At 39.4% G+C, this 22,849-nt stretch overlaps 1 protein-coding gene across 1 annotated transcript in view; it reads right to left on the bottom strand.

Annotated features, from left to right (window-relative positions):
- Window positions 1–22,473, bottom strand: part of mapkapk2a (MAPK activated protein kinase 2a) — a 35,366-nt gene extending 12,893 nt beyond the window's left edge. Inside the window, exons 1-2 of the mRNA XM_086292006.1 lie at window positions 21,669–22,473; window positions 2,113–2,252 (exon numbers count right to left, since the gene is read on the bottom strand). Of these exons, the coding sequence (XP_086148132.1) occupies window positions 2,113–2,252; window positions 21,669–21,914 (386 nt within the window). The 5' untranslated portion in view covers window positions 21,915–22,473. The remainder of the gene's footprint in view (window positions 1–2,112; window positions 2,253–21,668) is intronic.
- Window positions 22,474–22,849: the final 376 nt, after the last annotated feature.

The raw sequence follows: 22,849 nt of genomic DNA, 5'->3' as shown, positions 1-22,849 counted from the left end.
CAGGTCATTCACCAGGTCCCCCCGTGTGGTTCTGGGATCTTTGCTCACCGTTCTCATGATCATTTTGACCCCACGGGATGAGATCTTGCGTGGAGCCCCAGATCGAGGGAGATTATCAGTGGTCTTGTATGTCTTCCATTTTCTCATGATTGCTCCCACAGTTGATTTTTTCACACCAAGCTGCTTGCCTATTGTAGATTCACTCTTCCCAGTCTGGTGCAGGTCTACAATACTTTTCCTGGTGTCCTTCGAAAGCTCTTTGGTCTTGGCCATGGCGGAGTTTGGAGTCTGACTGTTTGAGGCTGTGGACAGGTGTCTTTTATACAGATGATGAGTTCAAACAGGTGCCATTCATACAGGTAACGAGTGGGGGACAGAAAAGCTTCTTACAGAAGACGTTACAGGTCTGTGAGAGCCAGAGATTTTCCTTGTTTGAGGTGACCAAATACTTATTTTCCACCCTGATTTACGAATAAATTCTTTACAAATCCTACCATGTGAATTCATGGATTTTTTTCTTCACATTCTGTCTCTCACGGTTGAAGTGTACCTCTGGTGCAAATTACTGACCTCTGTCATCATTTTAAGTGGGGGAACTTGCACAATCGGTGGCTGACTAAATACTTTTTTGCCCCACTGTATATTGTTTTTTCTTCACAGTTCAGTCTTTTAGGTTATGATCTAATTGTTCTTCAGAAAAAGGTAAGTGCATTCAGAGTGCATCAGGAAGTTACCTTTCTTCCATGATCAGTGAAAGTGGTAAATATGCTTGCCTACTGGTCTGCATGCAGCTAGCTAGCTAGCCAGCACCAAAGATCCTTATTCAAAGTAATATGCAGAGAATGTATGACTATGTCAAGTGGTTAGATGCTCATTCTGCATGGTCGGGCAGGTCGAGGGGGAAGCAAGTCGACTGGGAAATGCATGGGTTCTTCCACCTGACGATTTTGATTTTGACTCTGAAGGGGAAGCCCCCCCCACCAAAAAAAAAAGTATCCAGAGAGTTAACACGTTTTCCAGCTCTTAGCCAGAGCACTATCAAATTCAAATCGAATTACTGCCCTGTTGCAGTCTTCTGAAAAGCTACAGTAAAACCCATCAATACCTGTTTGTTTGTCTGTGTGCACCAAGTTCAACAGTTTCTTGTACACTTGTGCATACAATGACGCTCATCTAATCTTAGCTGGCATCATGCTTGCATCTTTAGCAGTAATAACATAATTTTCTGCATGACTCCAGTCTTACAGAAAACAATTCAGTATGATATTGAGGAACACATTGTTGTTGAGGAACGTCTTTACAAGGTTGCTTCAGTTCATTGAGGTTTGTGGGTATTGTGTTTATGCACAGTTCTCTTAAGGTAAAGCCAAAGCATTTCAATCATGCAGAGGTCCTAACTTTCACTGGGACGTTGCAACACTATTTTCCTCCCAAGAGTTTCTGCTGTAGATTTGCTACGATACGTGGGGTCATTTTTTTCTTGCATGACTCAATTTGGGCAAATGGTCACACATTTGGGTGCCACAGTAGCATGGTGGTGACTCTATGTCTTAACTTAAATCTGAGCAGGTTTATTTTAATATAAAATGATACAACTGAGAAACAGTTTGTGCAAAAGAACTCAGGCAAGTAATTTTGCAACAGTACATTTTTAAAAGGACAGTGACGACAGAGAAATGGGATATTTAGCTACTATAAACAAAACTGAAGGCAGACACACAAGGATCAACTGAATGTGGCAGCAGTAAAGGCTTGGGAAAGAATCTGAAGGGAAACATAGCATTTAGTCATGGCCATGAGTTCTAAACTTAAAGAACGAGAAAAAGCATTACTAAAATCCAATTAATTACAATGAACCTCAAATTCAGAATTTGACTAGTTTGTTCATTGAGTCTGACTTTTTTGATAATGTATACAAATTGCTGTGTATCAAACTGTCAGTGGAACAATTCTGACTGATTCAAAATCTACTTGGACAGTGTACAGAGTCAAATCTGTAAAGCCTGTGTCACTGTCTAATTACTTATAGACCCAATTGCACATTTTCAGTGTGTGTGTGTGTGTGTGTGGGGGGGGGGGGGGGGGGGGCGCACCCCAAAACTGTATACTCACCATTCCATAACGATAAGCAGACACTTTTTGCCCTGATAGAGGTTCTCATAAACATCGATGATACGCACAATGTGGTCACAAGGTGATGCCCTCCAGTGAAGCTCCACTTCCCTGCGGGCTTTGGCACAATCCTGTAGCATCTGAGTAGAACAACAAAGAGGGACATTGAGGTTAATAACAATAAGAATAACAATGAGAAATTAACAGGCTTTAGGAAGAAACTGGAGTCCATGTTATATTAAAATTATCAGGTGTATATTAAAGTTTGTTTGTTTTTTTAAATTGGAGTAGAGAATAAAAAGTTTGAATTTGCAGACCAACTGAATGCCTCCAATTCACATCAATACCAACCATTAAGAGTGCAGTGCTGCCATCAGGTGACAAAAATCATGAACCATTCCATTTTCCATTCATGTGAAAGTGGCACCCTCTGTTGGTTACACCTGGTCAATGCACCATTCAACATTATAAGCCATTGAAACAATATACAGTAAATGCAATGGACTGGAATCTATAACATACCTAGGCGTCTCATTCAACCAGTAATACACAATCATGCAATGCCTTTAACTCTACCTAAGCACTTTGCCTAACATTCAAAGACACTCCGATGGATTCATGGAGGGCAACTGGGGATTCAGTAAAATGCCCAAGGATAGTTCAACACATGGACAGGAGGAGCTAGGGATCAATCAACTGACCTTGGTAGACGACATGCACATTCAGCTGGTATGTAATATTCTGTTTATTCTATTATTCAATACTGCTATATTATGATCACATGTAATTAAACTTAGCAAAGAGTGTAAATGTAAGTTAAAGGAAAGGGTCAGGGTGTTATGACCCTGCCCATTGTAAATAACACATTAAAACGCCTACGAGATTGACACAGGAAACCAGCCGATTCTGTTACACTAGTAAAAATAGTTCCTTAGACAAATAAGGACCTGAAGGTCTAAAATATAAGCTCCTGCCTTTCTTAAATAGCAAATAAAGGAAAATAGATTAATATACCAAGCAGGAAAACATAAACTACACTTTTCAAAATGTCTCTAGAGAATTGTTTGTTTTTTTAACTCAGTTGCACTGCTGATAGAAGTGCATGACTACATGTTTTTATTTACAAATTTAATTAAAAGATAATTAATGTAGCCCCACAACCTTAAAATATCTTTGTCAGCCCACAGAAAGAATTCTGCCATGTAGCTTAGCCAATGAGCCGCCGTCTGTTTATTTTGTTGTGTATTACATTCCAGCTCTCTCACCCACACACACACACACACACACACACACACACACACACACACACACACACACACAGTTTAGTTCCAGCTGGAGTGTCCAGTCTGTTGGCTGAGCATCATTACATTTACATACATGATAACCTCGTTCCCTTGAAATACCAGGAAAACAAGAAATTAAGCAAAGTGTTAAAAAACAGTTTCAGTCATATCATCTATACCCTACCTTTATAAAGCATTCTGTCCTTATCATACAATGAAAGTAAATTCTTATTTGCCTTATGTACAAACTTTCTTCAACCTTTAGTCAGACCATCAGTAACATCAGTCTAAATAATGTTTTCTCTGGATTGGAGTTCAAAAACAGCATTAGTATTAAATGCTTCCGACCCAAATCAGTAATAGCTCTGAGTTAGATTTTTCAACAAATCACCACCTAAGGGTACATTTAAAAAACACAATTTTAACATGACAAAATACACTTAACCATGTACAGGCTATTAGACTAATGTCAGTGACAGTGCTGCATCAGATGATCTGGCCTCCATAATTGTCTAACTTAACCCAAACTGAGACGGTTAGGTTGAACTGGAGTATGCTGACCACATGAGGGAACCACCTAAAGAAATTCCAGGCAACTATCATGAAGCTGGCCAAGAGAATGCTAAGTATGCACGAGCTTGTTATCAGTATAAGGGGGAGATGTGCGAGGAATTGAAAATTCCACTTTTCCACTACACTTTTTGACTTCCTACCCATATCCAAATGCTTTATGTTTTGTTTTAATGTCACCACTGCTTTCCAGTGGGAAAACAGGGAAAAACAAAAGAGTCAATGTGTCAAAACCTTTCACTGGAATGTCCCTGCATGGTACAAAACACATGGATTGTTAAGGTGAGAATCAAATGTCTTAGGGCTCACTGACCATTAAAAAGTGACAGTGTTACCCAGGAGTAGTATGGTGTGATGTATGAGTCCACTTTATGTCAACACTGAACTCACAGGACAGTTCAACCACCCTTTGCAACAGAACAAACAAGGGTGGGTCTTACTTCCTTCGTCAAAAAAGGAACGAGTCTATGGATACACACAGGCATGAAGGGAACAGAAGCTTCTGTGACATAACAGTTGATATTTTGTGCACATCTTGTGAATCAATTAAAAAAATGGATTTTGAAAATTAAAAATCCACGGTGCAGCGTGGCACATTATTACATGTCCTTCATCCTGACAGCAGGCTGTACAATCTACACATTTGAAATATAAAAAAAAAATGTAATGAAATACAAAAAATAAAAAGTAGCTCACTGCTGGTTTACTTCACTTGTGAGAGACTATGCATAATAACACGACCGTCACAGGAGGAAGAGATCCACTGTATCAGAATTAGTCAGCAGCCAGTTTCTACCTGGAGTCTGGGAAGGCAGGAACAATAGGTAATATAAACTACAAACATACCCCAGCTCCTAGATACAAATAAAATGGAACAAACAAACATACGCAAAAAAACAGCCCAATACCTTAAACACATAAAACAAGGACATATACACATATATGCTCCCCATTCAGTATATAAAATTACTATAGACCATTTTATAATACATCTCGCATATTTAACAAATTAGTGTTGCTGTCTTGTCTTTGTGTCTGTTCATGTAGGCATTTGTAGAGTGAATGATTTTGGGTATGCAACCTTCAAAGGCAGGCTTACAAAAACAGTACACAGCCAGACGGTGACGATGCTATGCGTAGGTCAAATGCTGTTGAAAGCAGAGTTCAGTACAAAGGGGAAGAGGTGCAAAAAAAAAAAAAAAAGAGAAAAAAAAAAAGAGATAAAAGATCAAAAAAAGCAGCCTAAAACACAGACAGCTGCTGCAGTAGACAGACCAAACCAACTCCCTTAGTTCAGTACATTCTGTGATTCAATTAATTACCGAATACACTGTAATATCTCTCTGGACAGAACAAGTACAATAACAAAGTGTGAGTTACACTGGGAACACGTTAGTGCACCAGCTGTTTTCCATCAGTAAGAGTATGCTAATGGAGTAGGCCTTAAACACTGCAATAGTTATTTACATGAAATGTGTTCATTTTAAACTCTAAAACACTAAACATTTTAAATATCGGTCACAACCTGGGACTCACCCTGTAAGGGGAAACAACAAAACAGTCCGATATTGTGGCAATGTTTTTAAATTTGGTATTATTTATTAATTATTTCTAGATATTAGCCCTCTGGTCTTTTGTCCACCCTCACTAATAATAGTTAACACTAGAAAGAGAGCAAGAGTTACAGTTTTTGTGACTGAGAATGACTGAATTATTGTTACACTGACTATTATACTACTACTACTACTACTATTATTATTATTATCATCATCATTATCTTATCATCATTATTATCATCATTATTATTATTATTATGTTGTCCAATTGTAAAAGCACAATTTAATTAAAGACTGGTGTGCATGCATGTACTGGAAACAAAACTATTGTATGAAACACTCACACCACATCTTTAAGTATATGGGCACAGATGAACATGCTCCTGTCACCTTTCAGCTGATGCATTACTGCATTGCAACCCCCCTCCAATCTGCTGGTAGCCCTTTGAGACCGAAGCTTGTGGAGAGAAGGAGGGATATGTGGAAGACAGATGGACACACAATACACTTCCTTTAGCCGGCACAAAAGCTCCCCTGCCCAGAGCAGGACAGTGGGAGGTGGGATGGGGTTACGCTAAAGGAAGTAACCATCCTCCACCTGCTATTCCTGAGCCAAGGAAAAGCCCAGGGCTGATTAGAGTGAGACCAGAGGGTGGTAGGGAAGTGAAATTCAGTGGAGAGGCGATAGGTTAAGCTAGGCTCAATTAGAAAAACAAAAAAGGGTTAAACAACACTGTAGCAGTAGACTTGCTTCTGTATGTGACTTTTTCCTTTTGTGGGCTCAGTGAAGCACCAAACATGTTTGTGTGTTAATAGGACATGATCTGATTAAAGACATCTGTTAAGTCTCAAAATACAATCACATCTGTTGTTGTGTGTCTGCACACTTTCATGAAATCATGTTTTGCACATCTATGTAATTAGATTCGTACATCTGTACGTTTACTAACATTTCAATAAGCAGTCTCCAATACTCCTGTTTAATACAGATACAAAGGCGTACAATTTTGCAGTCAGTACAATAAAAAGTTCATTTCTTCAGCTAAATACAAACAGAATTTTATAGAGTGACTGCATGTCAAGACAAAGCAAAGATCCAAATTCACCCTGCACAGTGCAAATTAGACATCCATGGGTGAATACTGTTTGTAGTTGGGTGAAATGTTTGTACATGGAGAGATATACAAAGGTAAGAGTAAGGTGGGCTAATTGAGAGCGAAAACAAAGGCCTCAAATTCCCAGTGAGTTCTATAGGTCTGTCACTCTGAGCTAGAAAACACATAAAAAAATAATAATGCAGCTTGTTCATGCGTAGCCCTGTGACGGACAGACAATCTGTCCAAGATGTGCTCTGCCTCTGGTCCTGTGACAGCTGGTTAAAGCTAACATTTGCACAGAACATACTGTTTGTGGCAAGTAAACACAGTTTTCAACTGTGGCACTTGAGGTGAGAATTTGTTTAATTTAAAAAACTAAATCTACGTTTTGAATGTCTCACCAGTGACCAAACAGCACTGTGAAGTTCTGTCAATAATAATGACTGTGAACCTAGCAGGACAGATGGCTTAAAGCATTTCAATTCATGAAAAAGAACAAGTGGCTTGTTAAAAGAAGGAAATGAGACAGGACTATGTCTCTATGACAAAAAACACCAAGTTGTCTCACTTCCCAATATAGACTGGAAGATGGAGGGGTTTTTTTGTTTGTTTGTTTGTTTTTTAAAATAGAAGCAGCTGAGTTGGGACAGATGAAAACCGTTTCAGGCAGTGGATGGAATTATTATAGAAGTGAAATAGTGAAATAGAGACTAATGACATTTAGCAACATTTTGACTATAACCCTTCCTTTTAGCTAGCCTCAGTACCGCCTCCCTTTGGCCACCCTGTGATTCATTGTGTAAATCCCCACCTGCACTTGTGGCTTTACTATATAAATACAAGCAAAGTGGCGTGTTATCAAGTGCTTTCAAATGACAGCAGGCCAACAATGTGACCAGTTCCCGGTTAGTCACAGGTGTGAGTGTGTGAGAGTGTTTTCAGACAGACAAACTAAGATGTTTAGCAGGACAAGTTCCCAGAACAGTTAAGCTATAAGGAAGTTCCACTCTTTTGCATATTAAGGATCCTTAAGAGTTCAGCAGTTTTATTTTGTTTCACAATTTCAAAATAAAGTTGCACAACAGCAACTTTTGCTTTTAAATGACTATAACTAGCTTCAAATCTGTGAATTACTAGAGTGTTGTGTCACAACTGACACAAAAGCAACAGATCTATGTGATATGTTGCATGAATGAACTCTGAGCAAGAGAAACCACTCACTTCCCGTTACTGTTAACACCATTCAGCACTATTTAACCATGCTGCTTCCATATTAGGAACTGATCATAAGACCCGAGAAGAAAATAATACATGAAGAAAGAACAAAAAAGTGAGGATGAATACATAAAATATGCCTAATTATGTTACATGAAAAAACTAAGAACTTGCAAGTACACAGAAACAGGGGCTAATTTAGTTTCACAAAGTACTGCATCAACTTGGAAATTACTCTGTCACATCTACAGTTGCCTACCTACATCTGGGACCATCTTTCACAACCACAATACCACATCCTTCCAAAAGCACTTCCCTCCACAGAAAGAGATGCAAGAAAAAGACATGGTCAGTATGTGTGGGTGGTTTCAGTTGAAATTTAGTTATTTATTCACAGGGGCCACATTCACAAAGAAGAGATGCACCATACCTCATTTATCTACTAGTCAAGCAACATCTACATCTTTGGGTGGTTACTACACTCGATCACAGACAACATAACTGATTAAATCATATTAGGCCAAAGAAGCTTAAACCCCTGAGATGTTTATGAGGCTTGAGCTAATCTCTTTGTTTGTGGCAAATGTCAAACACATTTTTGGGGGTAAATATGCCACCATTTTGACAGCAATAAAGATTTAAATAATGCTATGATACAGATCCCACTTGTCACTGAGCCTGTGACCTTCAGACTAAACACAAAACAAGCACAAAGAGTAGACAATGGTCTTTCTTCTTAACCTCCTGGCGTCCACATATGTGGAGATCACATTTTGGGTTGTCTAGACCAAAATGCCAATAACTAGTGAGTAACAAAACCCCAAAAGGTTTTGTTTCAGCGTCATACCTATGATCTGCGTCATTGTAGCTACTGACTGAATAAGTAAACAGTTGGCTCTCTGCCCACAGATAAAAGGTACATATACACACTGAGTTATAACATCAAGTCAGTTCATTTTATTCTTGCTGTCCAGACATTCCCCTTTTCCTTTCACTCTTTAAAAATGAAAAACATTACTGTCTTTCAGTTTCACACTACCTTCAAAGCAGAGTTTCAGTGGATCAATGTGCCTGTTAGCGAAATTATGTGTTCTAAGAGTGAAAAACATTTTTAGCCAGAAGTTTGGTACATCTGGTATCTGATGGCAAAATGAAAAGAATACTTTTAGAGATTTAAGGATTAAATTATTGAGTAATACATTCTGTTTAACTCACTTTCCACAGCAAATCAGTGATGACTAAATGTATGCTGAAAGCAGGGGGATTTCAATCTTGCTTAAGCAGGTAATCAGATGCATAATGGAAGTAGCTCATCATCAAGCAATGAAAAGAGAGAGAGGAGATGGCAAACTCATAGGGGAAAATCATAAGGGTAGAGAAATAACTCAAAGGAGACCAAAAGAGAACCTCTTCCTTCCTCCCAGTCCTTCCTTTTCCTGCCATCTCATGATTAACGGGTGAGCAGTTTTTCCTCCATCAGTGATAATACTTAATCAGACCCCTTACCAGCATAAAGTCACAAGAAATTATGATGTTAGACTTTTTGTTAGCCGTTTCAAAAAACACTACTTTTAAAGCACCATTTAGACAGGTTTCCTCTGCTCTGTAGTCCAAGTGAAATTGTGGAAATGCAAACCACAAAAACACACATTTAAACTGCCTAAGATCACCACTTCCTCTTTTCTTAAACAGACCTTGACAGGTGTTTACTTCACTTGAATAAGTCAAGCATTTTTTTTCCTTTTTACCTCAGAAGGGACAACTGTTGGAACAACTCTGAAAATGTGACCAGAGGATTTAGTTTCTCTGTCTACTGTCATTTTCACACAATGTCAAGAGAATCAGTTTGGGATATTGCTCAAAGTTGCTATTTCTGATGCAGAAAGAGGAAGCTCGCCTCTCACTACAAGAAATACTGCAATACACAGACGATGTCCAAGTGACAGTTACCTGCACTACTCACACATTGCCACATCACGCTGACTTCATACTAGGAAGCTGACAATTTAGAGACAGAAAGCATTAGGAATAAAATTCAGTTCATGTGGAAAGTGCTTAAACACCTTAAAAATGCACAGTACAGGGAGTTCCTTTCCAGATACGAACAAACTTCAGAGGGATATCTTCTTTTGAAAACATACTGTTAATTTCACATTTGTGGGTCAACATTATGCGAACATCCTAGTCTAGTGAAAATACTTGACTACAGCAAGATGACTGCTTTCTTCCAAAACAGAAAATATAGTTATAATAATATATGATAGACCCACACAGAATAAATAAATTATAAAAGCCATTGGTGATGTATTAATTCCAGAAATCCAAAATATCTCTGCTCATTCTAAGCCCATATAGTCTAGAAGGCCTAAAGCCCTCTCAGCCTTGTTCTGCATTCCCTTTTATGGTTTTGTTAGTTTGTTAGTGTTCATCTAACATCATTTATTTGTCTTTATTTAAATAATATACAAACTGCAGCCAACTACAATCACATAACACTAAAGTATGTCACTAAAATAACCCTTCTGTCAACCAAACAGGCTTCACTGTAAACTTCACTTCCAGCTGGAACACAGTTCAGTCATAATGTATAACAAGCCTATATAAACAGGCACAATCCTCTGTGATCTAAAAAATAAATGTACCCGGCTAGATCCTACAGGTTTAAACCTCTAAAGTGCCTGCTGTATTCAACCTCTTTAGTTACTGTGAAGACACCACTGAAATTGCACAGCAAGGAGTCCTGACACTGAAGTCCATTTTTTACCACACATTAGAGAAAGAGAAAAAAAATGATAGCAGTAAAACTGAAAAACTGTGTAGCATTCTGGCATCAAGCAAGTCTAATGAATGCCTTATCCCATTAGGACTGTATGGAGGCATTTCATTTTCTTATCTGTGTCATCTAACAACTTCACAAATAAAACCCTTTGTGTTTCGATTAAAATGTGACGTTGAATTTAAGCGCTTCCAATAACCTGCTTGCTTGTCAGCATTAAAATGCAGGCATTGTAAGACAACACCTGCAATGCTTCACACCTTGTAAGGGTTCGCCTGTGTTACGACACTTTAAAGATAAACCAATTCGTGCCCGTTTTATGGTACAGCAGATGCATCCATTAGGTATTTGCCTATGGAGAGGTACTGTCAATGTATACAAACATGGGGGCAAATACCAGTTGGCTAAAAAGTGGGCCGAAATAGGGAAGGGTACAACAGGCTTCTCCTATTCCAGTGACCTCCAGAACGAAGCCTGTTGCTTCCATCAACAAACAAAATTTCAATTTGATAAGCAAAGACAGTGACTGCAGTGGACACAATTCATAGTTTTTAAACACTTGTTCTCACTTCTCTTTTTATGCTATGATTCGCCCTTTTCAACACCACAAGCGCAAGTAGCCTGCGGACCCGGTTGCACCACATATTTTGAACACTGCCTCCAAGAAACGCTCAAACAAGGACACACAACACTGTCTCCCACAAAAGTTAAGAAGTCAAAGCTAGTGTTTCTGTGTGACAAACTATATTAAGCACAATACATCAGAAGGTTGCAACTGACTATTTAAGGGACTCTAGGGCTGCACGATTAATCGTTAGAAAATCGCGATATCGATTCATACTTATGTGCGATCTCATTTCCAAATGACAACGATTTTTAAAAAAGACGACCACGATTGTACCGCATTTTGATCCGGGACGTAATCTGCATGAAAACAAGCGCTCACTCTTCCTGCTCAACAAATGACAAGGGCGGAGCCTTATACCACGTGATACAGAAGCTGGCTGCTAAAATTAGCAGGGAAAAAACAACGGAGAGCACGTCAGGGATGACGAGAAAGTGACAGGAGAAAATCAGTCCCGGTCAACCACCCAAGCATCAATAACGGGAACCTTATACAGCGCTTCCCTATACCCGTCGAACTCCCGCAGGCACAAAGAAATTACAGAGGCTATTACTTATCACCTGACCAAAGATATGGCTCCCATCAACACTGTACAAAACAAGGGATTTAGGAAAATGATCAACACCCTAGACAAACGCTACACAGTGCCGTCCCACAACTATTTTTCTATTGTTGCACCACCTGCTCTATACACGCAGTGTCGAGCAACGGTGGAGACGGAATTTCAAGCAGTACAACATTTTGCGGCAACAACAAAACGTGAGACATTTGTTGTTTTTATGTTTATTCATTGTTTTTATGTTCAGTCTCAACTGTTACGAAGTTGATGTGCAGTTAATAAGTGCAATAAATATTTATACTGGAAAAGAAAATCGTGAGAGAATCGTGATCTCAATTCTAAGCCAAAAAAATCGTGATTCTCATTTTATGCAAAATAGTGCAGCCCTAAGGGACTCCACTTCTTTATCACAGTATCTCTTGCATGCACAGCTGAATAATCATGACTTTTTCATCTGTATTATTACCATAAAACCTGGTTCAAGAAAACATTTTACAAGGTGACGCCACTGTGGGAGATGTCGGCAGAGTCCTGAGGGTGGTGGTTGGGGCTAGGGCTGGGTATCGTCCCTAATTTCTATAATCAATTTGACTCCGATTCACAGGGTCCCGATTCAATTCGTTTCCATTCCATTTTGATCCAGTCAGAAATATTATAATTATGATAATTTATCAGTACATATCCACATTTTTATATCTATGTATAAAAACAAAGCTGACACTTGTGAGACTTCATCAGAGGTGTAAGCATCACAGCAGATGCAAAGATTATATGACCGCCTTAAAGATATTCTGCAGTAGATCAAAAACGCAAGAAAACCATGAATCAACATGTGAAAATTACCCGATACGGCTGAAGTGAAGCAGAGCAAAGTTACAGAGGTTTTATTAGAGGCGCAGCTAAGAGTTTTGCAATTTGGCGTAATTTTCAAAAAAATTTGGCTTCTACCAGTCGGAGGTCATTTTTGAGAAGAAAAAACACAAAAATCAGCAGCCGACAGTGCTGTACACAACAGTTGACTGGTGCGTAATAAGCAAGCGAATAATGCAGAAAACAGATTTGAGATGGGAAACGGAGAGAGAGAGAGAGAGAGAGAGAGAGAGAGAGAGAGAGAGAGAGCAGTGCAGGAATTTTGATTTTATCGTGCTGGAAGCAGAAAGCAAAAGTAACAGGGAATTAATGACGATGTTTATCAAACATGAAACCTAGATTTGATCTTTTGCTGCTGGTTCAGTGAATTTTGGTGAAAGACTGACAAAACCTGCAGCTTCACAATCTGTGACATCTCGGCTTTCAGCTCCTGTGTAGGGTGAACGATCCGCGCTTTGTGTTTACGTCTTCGTGCGGAATCCGTTTACCTGCGCTCATTTGCCGTTTTAGCTGTTCGGCAGTTGTTGAAATAGTTTTGTGAGCTTTAAACTGAGATTCTGGCGTTTCTGAAAAAATACATTTATATTTAAAAATCGATTCAGGATTTAATGAATCGATATTGCTTTATTCAATTCAAAATCGATTAGAATTGGAAAATCAATTTTTTTTTAAACCAACTCCTAGTGGGGGCTCAGGGGTCTTATGGAAGAAATAAAAAGTAGCCTTTTACAATAATTATTACTGTTTGAGTCTATGAAATTAGACAGGCAGCTAACAAAGCCATCTGTCCAGATGCTAAAACATAAGAATATTTATGTGGAAGCATATTTATGTTGTCATTCAAACAGTGTACAAAGATTAGGTAAAATCTTCACTAACTTTCCTGTAGCTGTGATACATAAACAGCAAATCCCCCCAACTTCTGTCTCCGGTTAGGAGAGAGAACAAGTGTTCTGTGCAAACGTTATCTTTCATCACTGCTATTTGTTCTTCCATTTTAGGGGCTTCTTTGCAGCAACATGTCTTCTAATCCAATTTTTCAATTGCATTTTATCAGTGAGGTCCTAACAACAGTTTTGACTTTGTACTATCAACAATATAATATTAATTAAGCCATCTGTCACTTTCTGCAGCTATTTCTGGCAAATATTTTTAAATATACAAGTTCATATCAGGGGAAGGACTGCTTTGCTGATGGAAATTCGGGGTTGGCAACATGACCAAAAAGGGAAAATCTACATGGCACCCCATATCTTAGGTTATGAGCCGCAAAGTGCTGCCAGTTGTAATGTGCCTTGGCAGAGATTTTGTAGGTCTCTGAAACTAATACATATTCCCCCATTTGGCGTTTTGATGATGGTGTACAGTACTGTTGAATATGCAACTCCAAAATTTCCAATAGGACTTCAGTTGGGTTGAGATCTAGTGTCTGACAATGTAATTTTCATCAACCACTTAGTGACTCCCCACCTTGTGCATTGTCGCCCTCGGAGGGACTCAAATCAGGATGAAAATATTTCATTGTAAGATAAAAGTGATTCCTCAGAAACTCTTTGTACTGATGTGCACCAACACCTAAAATTATAAGGCTGCGAGGTCACCTGAATTTAGGAGACAAGTGTTCAGATTTTATAACTTCAGTCATTTTAGTGAACCTAATGTGTGCAGTTAAGAAATTTGTTGTGTTGTGATTAAAAGGATAAAAATGATCCACTGTTGACAGCCTCTTGGACACGATCTCGAGTCTGACGATAACAAACGCTAAAGAAAAACCCCATATTGGCCCCTAAAAAGTTGATTGCATTAGCAGATGCAGTATGACTTAGGCGCTGTGGATGTGCATGGACAATGGGGTAGTGGTAGATGCAAAAGACAGGGTTTATTATTGCCCGGTAATAAACACACCCATACCACACCATAATTACTAAGGGCTAACCCCTCCCACGTGAACCAGTCTAAAATTAAATGACCCTACCACCCACCTTCAAACCAAAACTGTTGCTCCACATGATTACACTCAGACGTCAACAACCTTTACAGCTGGCATATCAAATGAGATGTGATAATACTGCGTGCCATAAAACATTCTCAATGTAGCGGCAGTAAAAAGAAAAAGAGATAAAAAACATCTAAAAAGGATGCATTCAAGCCACTATATCCAACAGAAGAAAAAGACATCTAAATAGTCAGCTTGTACACAGTAACAAAAAAGAAAAACACCAAACTGCAGCATCTTTGTCATTCAAGCAATCACATGACCCAACCTCCCTTAAGTTTTGCATAAGGTCCATGTTTTTCAATCGGGCATTTACAGCATTGAACACAGTAACAAAATAGCAAAATTTCCCAGCACCTAGACCAGAATAATGAACACTCAGGACTGAAGGAATCGGGCAAAGTAAATTATAGCGCATGCAGGTAGGAGGAGGGGGGGGGGGATTCCTTTTGGCGTCTTATGTGTATCAACTTCACTTAGTTCAGACTTGTATATTTAGTTGGAGAGATGCCACAAAACAGGGTTTGCTCAGTGTGATTCATTTTAGATTCAGGACAACTCTCAACACAGGAATGCTTGAAGATTCAAAACAATTATATTAATGTGCAATAATGGCAACTACTCAACTTCACCAAGTGACCAGAGTCAGGAGATGCAGCAGCAGTTGCTTTATTTATTATACCTCATATTGGATTAGGATCATAGTCACAGTTTGAGAATTACAATTTTAGGGTTTTTTGAAGTGTTATGGAAACAATATTCTTATTCTTACAATTTTATCTTATTCTTATATTGTTTCTAGGTGAAACACGGTTCTGGAACCTGTCTTTGGGAGCTCGGGGTGCCATGTTTAAAGGATCCCTGAGTGGACTGTCCTGAACGCCCTGATTCACAGAAACTTGGATGAAGCGTTAGTGTTAAGCAAACAATTTCTCATTTCAAGTCATTTAAACTGATACCTACTTCTAAACCCAACCCAGCAGTTAATTTTCTGCAAGGCAGACAGTGTTCAGGAGTCTGCCTGTACCTCTGGATCAGTTTACTTACTAGACCAGGGGTATTAAACTAAAATTTGAGGAGGTCCAGTTGGAGAAAATCTTCTCAAGCAGAGGTCCGGGACATCATAATGTCTAACTTACGTTATGATTGTGATAGAGAAGCAACCTTTTTTTTTTTTTTTAATTTATATCTGAACGTATGAACAATAGACTGTCAAATCAATGAAAATACAAGTTAAAACATTTCAACAAAATTTATTGTTAACACTGAAACACACAGTAGGCCTACATTAGAAATAGGGCTGCTGTTTAAAATGAATTAGAGAAAATAAATAAAATGGCTAAATTGTGCATCTTAAAACAAAGTGCTTAATTTCAGAAAAAAATAGTTTCCCTTTTTCTTTACATTTTACATCTCGACTAAACAGTCTCAATACATTTTCAACAGATAACCTCAAAACATTTTAACAATTTTACAGTTTCTCTTTCTTTCCCCCTTATATTCCACGTCCCAACTTTCTGTTGTTCAGTGAGAGAACTGAGCTTTAGTTCGCTCTACTAGGATTTTAAATCTGGGCTGGAATGGTGTCAGGGCCATTCTCATACACATGTGTAGGTGCTCATTGGTGATCCTGGAACGATATTTAGTTTTTATTATGTTCATTTTGGAGAAAGCTGCCTCACAGCTGTATGTGGAGCCAAACATGGCAGGTTCAGTTCTTCCAAACTGCTCTTTCAGGGCCACATCTGCTTGGAGATCAATTAGTTGCATTTGAAGAGGCCCAGCATTTGCCCACTTGAAGTGCTGTGTGACTTCCTTTGAGAACCCTCTGACATCAGTGATGGCAAATGGGTTCTTTATGAACATGGTGAGCTGCTGTCCAAAGCTGAAGCTATCAAAACGTTTGCTGAAGTTTTCAATCAGCTTATCAACAAAGTCAACAAAAGAGGACACATCTCTCTGTCCCTGAACCTGTTCCTTCACTGTTGGGAAGTGTGCATAGTCTCCTTGCAGGTCTTCTTTGAACACTTCAAGTTTCCTCTGAAAGCAGCGGACAGCTGTCATCAGTTCACAAATTGAATTGTCCTTGCCCTGCAGCTTCAAATTCAGTTCATTCAGGTGTGAAGTGATATCAACCAAAAAGGCCACAATATCCATGTTTTTCCCATCATTTAAAAAGAGAGAAAAGTTTGTTGCTTTTTGACTTTCCAGCTCTTCCAAGAAAGCTGCTACTTCACTTCTGATGGACCAAAATCGCTCCAATGCCCTGCCTTTGCTAAGCCATCTCACATTGTTGTGAAGCAGAAGATCATCAGCGTGTGCATCAACTTCTCTGAGAAATTCCCTGAGCATGCGATGCTGACAAGAAGAAGATGCCCTGAGAAAATTAATCATTTTCATCATTGTTTTCATCACCTCAGCATACTCGTCTGACAGGGTGGAGCATAACACTGACTGATGAATAATGCAATGATAAGAGATTAGCTCGGGATTGTCCTCTTTCATTCTTGCTACAGCTCCTTTCTCTCTCCCCATCATAGCAGGGGCTCCATCTGTGGTTATTGAAACCACTTGGTTTGGCTCTATTCCTCGCTTTGTTAACATTTCCTTAATGGCCAGGTAAATATCCTCTCCTCTTGTAGTGCTGTGAAGGGAAGTTACACCTAGCAGGTCTTCACAGAACTCTTTCTTATCATTGTTGAAGAACCTTACATAAACTAACAGCTGAGCATTGTCAGACACATCAGTGGACTCATCTACAGCCAAGCCTACACATGGTGTCTTATGAATAGCTTCTTCCAGCTGGGATAGCACATCCTGAGCTAATAATTCACTTCTCTTTGTGGCTGTTGATGCTGACATAGGTATTTGCTTTATTTTGTCATGAAGCTCTTCTTTTTGTTTACCCTCAAGTAATGTTTCTGCTACTGCACTCATGTACTCTTTGACAACACCTGCATCTGCAAAGGGCTTTTTGTGTTGACCTAAAATCCAAGCAACTCTGAGGGAACATTCATGAGCACGTTGTTGGGCGGTGAAAGAACTGGTTAAGATCCTTGTGGACTGATCATATTGGGCTCTGAGACTGCTAATTTTCTGGGACCTGAGTTCAGACTTGGGTGGGTATGATTGTTCAAAAGCTTTGTGCTTTGTCTCATAGTGGCGTTTGACATTGCCACTTTTAATCAGTGCCACGGTTTCTGAACATATGAGACACACTGGTTTGCTGCTTGCGGCCGGAAGAATGAACATATATGCGTCAGTCCATTCAGTCTTGAAAGTTCTATTTTCGGTGTCTACTTTTCTCTTTTTTGAAAGCGCCATAGTTGTTTTACCTCTTGTGACTCCCGCTCACGTCTTGTCTCACTGTATCGTTAATCGTCTCGCTTGTCATTCACCTCTCACCATGTCTTTCCTCTGTCTGTCTGTGTCTGCACTCAGAGTTGCGATCGCCTTCAATGCGCAGATGTGATTGGCTAAGTAGTGTCACGTGGGTGGCGTAACTCGCACACAATTGGTTAGTATGTTCCCTGGTCTAATACAGCATGTTCCCTGGTCTAATACAATGTAAGGTTACTGCTTAAAATTGAATCGCCCCGTCAAAATTAAATATAATTTAATATTTTGTTAACTATAGGTCCGGGTCCATATAGGATGGCGACTGGGTCCGGACTCGGACCCCGGTCCGCCTGTTAGTGACCCCTGTACTAGACTGATGACAACCTGGGCTGCTGTGTAAAGAAAAAAGGAATATTTTTGCATGAACCACATTCTACACTTTGCTAGCATTTGTGAACAAACAGAGGGGCTAGTCATTAATGCATCCAATTTAACAAGTATCTGTCACCTTAACTAAACAAAGTTGGTAAAAAAAAAAAAAAAGCTCCTTTGCCATCTAATGGGGTGTTCCAGTGTTAGAGACTATGAATAGTCTGTAGTGGCTTAATGGATTGATTCGGGAGTTTATTGCTCAGGGTTGAGTCCATTTCTCAGTTGAGGGGTGTGACCAGATGGAAGTCTAAGATCCTTACAGTTGCAAAGAAATTTTTCAGTAACAGCATTTAATAAAGATTTGTTAAAAATGCTGGTAAATACCTCTGCTAGTTTGGTATTTGGTATTCTAATGTCAGAATTAAGGATGTCAGAATTAGTTGAACCACATCTAGTGATGTGTCAAAACATGTCATTAAGGATACAGGAGAGGTATTCAGATACTGTCTCTAAAGGGCAAGGACCTAATGTAAAAAAGCAGTTAGAGATTCAAAGATGTTATGACCCCAATGGCCACTAACCTGGGCTGCAGCTCTGACAGACAGATGCCACCCCCTTTCTGTCTGTTAATTTTTCTTTGAAGGGAAGTTGCAAACAAGCAAGGGGAAAAGTAAACAGATGACAGCCGGCTAGCATGGCTGTCACCCCCCCCAAAAAAAGAAGTGGCCGTTTGTCAGGGTGTGAATGCTAGGATAAAAGAAGGCCACTGCTGCTGCTAGCACTGCTACGTTTGGTTAGCTAAATTCTACGAACACTGATGTTTTTTGTGTAGCCATTTCCCTTGTTGCTAGGTTTCAAAAAAATTGTGGTTTTGATTTTTTGTGAAGGAGCTGCTCTCATGATTCACTGAGTGACAACAATAACTGGCCAATCAGTGGCATGGAGTCTGTTGACCTCACATTTTTGGATTATTTCAGATCACTTGGAACCTTGGCCAAGTAGGTATCTGGTGCCAGGTACTACCACATACTGGAAAACCCTACAAAATGGAGTTGAGTCGAGCCAAGCAGGTACTAGGCACTAGTGGAAAAGGTCTATTAGTCGCCAGAAACATCCCTAGTTTTGGTACTGAGGAAATTAAGAAAATAGATTTATTATTACAACATAAAATTATTTTACAATGATGTAAACAAAATTATTTCATTACCGATTCCCAAGTCTCCCTCTCACAGCCTGTCATTTATCCCTCTTAAGCAATTATCTTATAAGGCAGATGTGCAAAATATCTTTCAGTTTTGGATCATTTTAACTGACACCGGAAATGGATTTAATTATATTCATATTCCAAGATGTTATGTTAACCTAACCACTGCTTTGTCACTACTTTTCTAGAAAGTTTACACTAAAATGAATTACTCACTTATGAGACAGAATCTAGCTAACACTAGTTAGTTACCAGCTGCAGTTCATATATCTTTTCTTTACTTCTTTTGAGAAAGAATTTATATATATGTGGTCTGAAACTGATGGAAAATTGACAATATTTGCAAATGTGATTTTACCCTCCAGGACACATTCAGTCACAACCTAATAAGACTAAGATTTAATAAAAGAATGACCCAATATATTAAATCATACTTGGAGAAAAGTTCTCTACTCCCTCAGCCTTAAGCGCTCAAAAATCCTGGAAACAAATTAAGAAGTACAGAATTTCAGCCCACTTCTGTGTAATCTGTGGACCTTTAGCTTGGAAATTTTTTCACAGGGTGAACATAAAACTGATTTTTAATCGAGTGGCACCCATTTTACATGAATTACTGAGCAACTGCAACAATAATCATGGGAGCCTTTTGCCAACTTCCTTTCAGCTTTGCACTTCTATTGGATATTAAATACTGCTTTACTAGAAATGTTTTACACTTCACTGTGAACTGAGTCCACTTCCACTTTAAAAACGACAACTATATTCACATAAAAGGCAACTAGTTTTACATGCAGCGCTATCAATGTATAAGGCCCCTGCTCACACAAAACAGCTGAGAAGACAATTGAGAAGGCCTGAAAGTTCAACATGACTTTCTAAGTTTATACTTGTTACAAGTGTTTTAACAACAAACAAAAACATGGCTGATTGACGGTTGCATGGGAGCTTGTGTGAATTTGCTGTTTAACACACACACACACACACACACACACACACACACACACACACACCTGTTTTTTCAGGTTTTAGATTTGTATTTTTCGTTTTGTCTTTCCCTGACTCATTCACTTGTAGAAGATTTTGTGCAACAGTTATGTATGCTGACAATCTTAAGATTACACTCTCTATCATAATGATGGGGGGGAAGCCTTCAGTGATATTTAGCCTCACTGGATAACATTTCAGTTACTTGTGTGTTTATAACTGTTGTGACGTTTGTCCTTTATCAATCATTGACCAATACAGAAAATGATCTCTTAAGAGGTAGATCCTGATACTGCAGTGTCACTTTACAGCCACAACCCTAACAACCACCAGCCCCAACCCATACACGCTTTTTTTTAAAGCTACGTATGACATTCTTACCTTGTTACTCTACGTGGTGAAAGTGGGTGACAAATAAAACAATGACAATGTGAAATAAAAAAAAAAAAAAAAAAAAAAAAAACAAAACGCACACAACTGAGAAAAAGCTTTAACATCACATAGCAACCTCCAGTCACAAGAAGCAGCACTGCACACTTGAACTAGAGATACCTGTTGTGTATCAATTCATTATTTGCTTATAAGTTACTCTAGGTTCACTGTGCACCAGCTTATTATGATGAAGTTACATGTTCTAATAATAGGAGTTAAAAATCACCCGTTGGACAACATCGGGACATGTTTTAGGGTAAGAAATTATTGCCAAAGGTGATCAAAAATTGAATTCGTGGATACACTTTTACCAACATTGCCACATCAATGAAAAGGAAGACAAAAAAAAACAGAAATTTGGTGCTCTGTAAAATGTAAGCACGCTGAAAGTCAAATTTCCTGAAAGTTTGAGGTCTTGATATGTTTTATCTAAACAGCAGGCTGCTAGCTAAATTTAATACTTTGCAGGACAACAAACAAGGAGAAATATGCCTAAATAATAAGTCTAAAAATGACACTGTGGGATAAAAATGAACTGCTCTGATTGACTCTGTTTGCCTATTAAAGCGTCCAGTGGTGTAGAATTGAACTTTAAAAGTCTTCATTGCAAAATAGTGACCACTGCATGAACTCATAGCTGGACAAAATTGTGTTGCTTTCATTACAGATATGACCTACCTTTAGGGCATACTTGTCGCCAGTGCTCTTCTGTACTATTTCGAGCACTTTTCCATTGATTCCCAACCCCAACACCTGGCTGGTCACCTTGTATTCGTCAGTGATTGCGTTCTTCCTGATCTGTAAGGTGGGTCTGGGCTGGAAGGAGTGGAACTGGCCCGAAGGGTTCTGTTGCCCGGCTGGGTTCTGCTGCCCCGCCGGGTTGGGAAACAGTGGTTGGTTCTGTGAGTTTGATAGCATGTTCATAGTTCGGGGCTGAGAGGTAAGCAGCCTCCCCTCAACAATACTGTTCTCAATACAGAGACCGAGTCTTCCTGAGTTAGCTGGCCTCTGACAAACTGCTCACCGCGTCGCGTCCAGGCCCGAGGAAAATCTGGCAGTAGTTCTAACGATACGGGTTCACAAAGTCGCTCGGTTAGCCGGTAAAAAGCCAAGTTAGCTAGCTAGCTATTAGCATCGTAGCTCGAGTCTTTTCTGTGATTCTCAGCTAACAACTCAGCTATCGGTTAGCTTATCCATCTCCGGTGGTGTCCGCCGTCCACCGGTTTCCTCAAAGAAAGCTTCAGGAACTTTTCTAAAACATCCTCTAAGGCGGCAACAGTGGCAGAGTTTTTTTTCCAGTCGATACCGTGAAACCTCTCGAGGGAAGTAAAAACAAAAATAACAGAAACACTTCACGAAAGACAGGCAACACAGGGAGAAAAAACTCCGATAGCAATAGCACGACAAACACACTTCACTTTCCAACGGACAGACACCCAGCAGGTTTAGCTTCTGACGTCATATGGCCGGGGCTTTTTTTCGGCGCTTAAAGGAGAAGTGCGCCAGAGGAAACGACTGGATTCATACAACAGACTGGAGCGTCGGCCAGGAGAGGGCACACGCACAGGCGTTTACAAGAACAGAGACTTACTTTGCCAAAAGATCATCTAAGAGTAGCCTGCATTTTTATTGTGCGTTTCCTGTGTGACAGTATGAAGCGTTACGCAGGTTTTAATTGCCAGTCTTTCAGGCAAGAGACCCCCCTCCAGAGTTTATTAGCAGTCTAACAGGGACGAAAATAGACACACTAATCTCTGACCAGAAGGACCAAAGTGCTATAGGTGACCTCAGCGCTAGAGCTTTTGTGCCTTTAAGTCTGCTGTTCCTACTTTCACATTGATTTGTTTTGAGAAAGGTAC

This window comes from Aulonocara sp. 'chitande type north' Nkhata Bay, linkage group LG5 (genome assembly GCF_057382095.1).
Source record: "Aulonocara sp. 'chitande type north' Nkhata Bay isolate Kocher_YH1m ecotype deep benthic linkage group LG5, A_spYH_male_GT1.1, whole genome shotgun sequence".
In the NCBI taxonomy this organism is placed as follows: domain Eukaryota; kingdom Metazoa; phylum Chordata; class Actinopteri; order Cichliformes; family Cichlidae; genus Aulonocara; species Aulonocara sp. 'chitande type north' Nkhata Bay.
The sequence above is the reverse complement of the archived record's forward strand: the minus strand, read 5'-3'. Positions and strand labels throughout refer to the sequence as shown.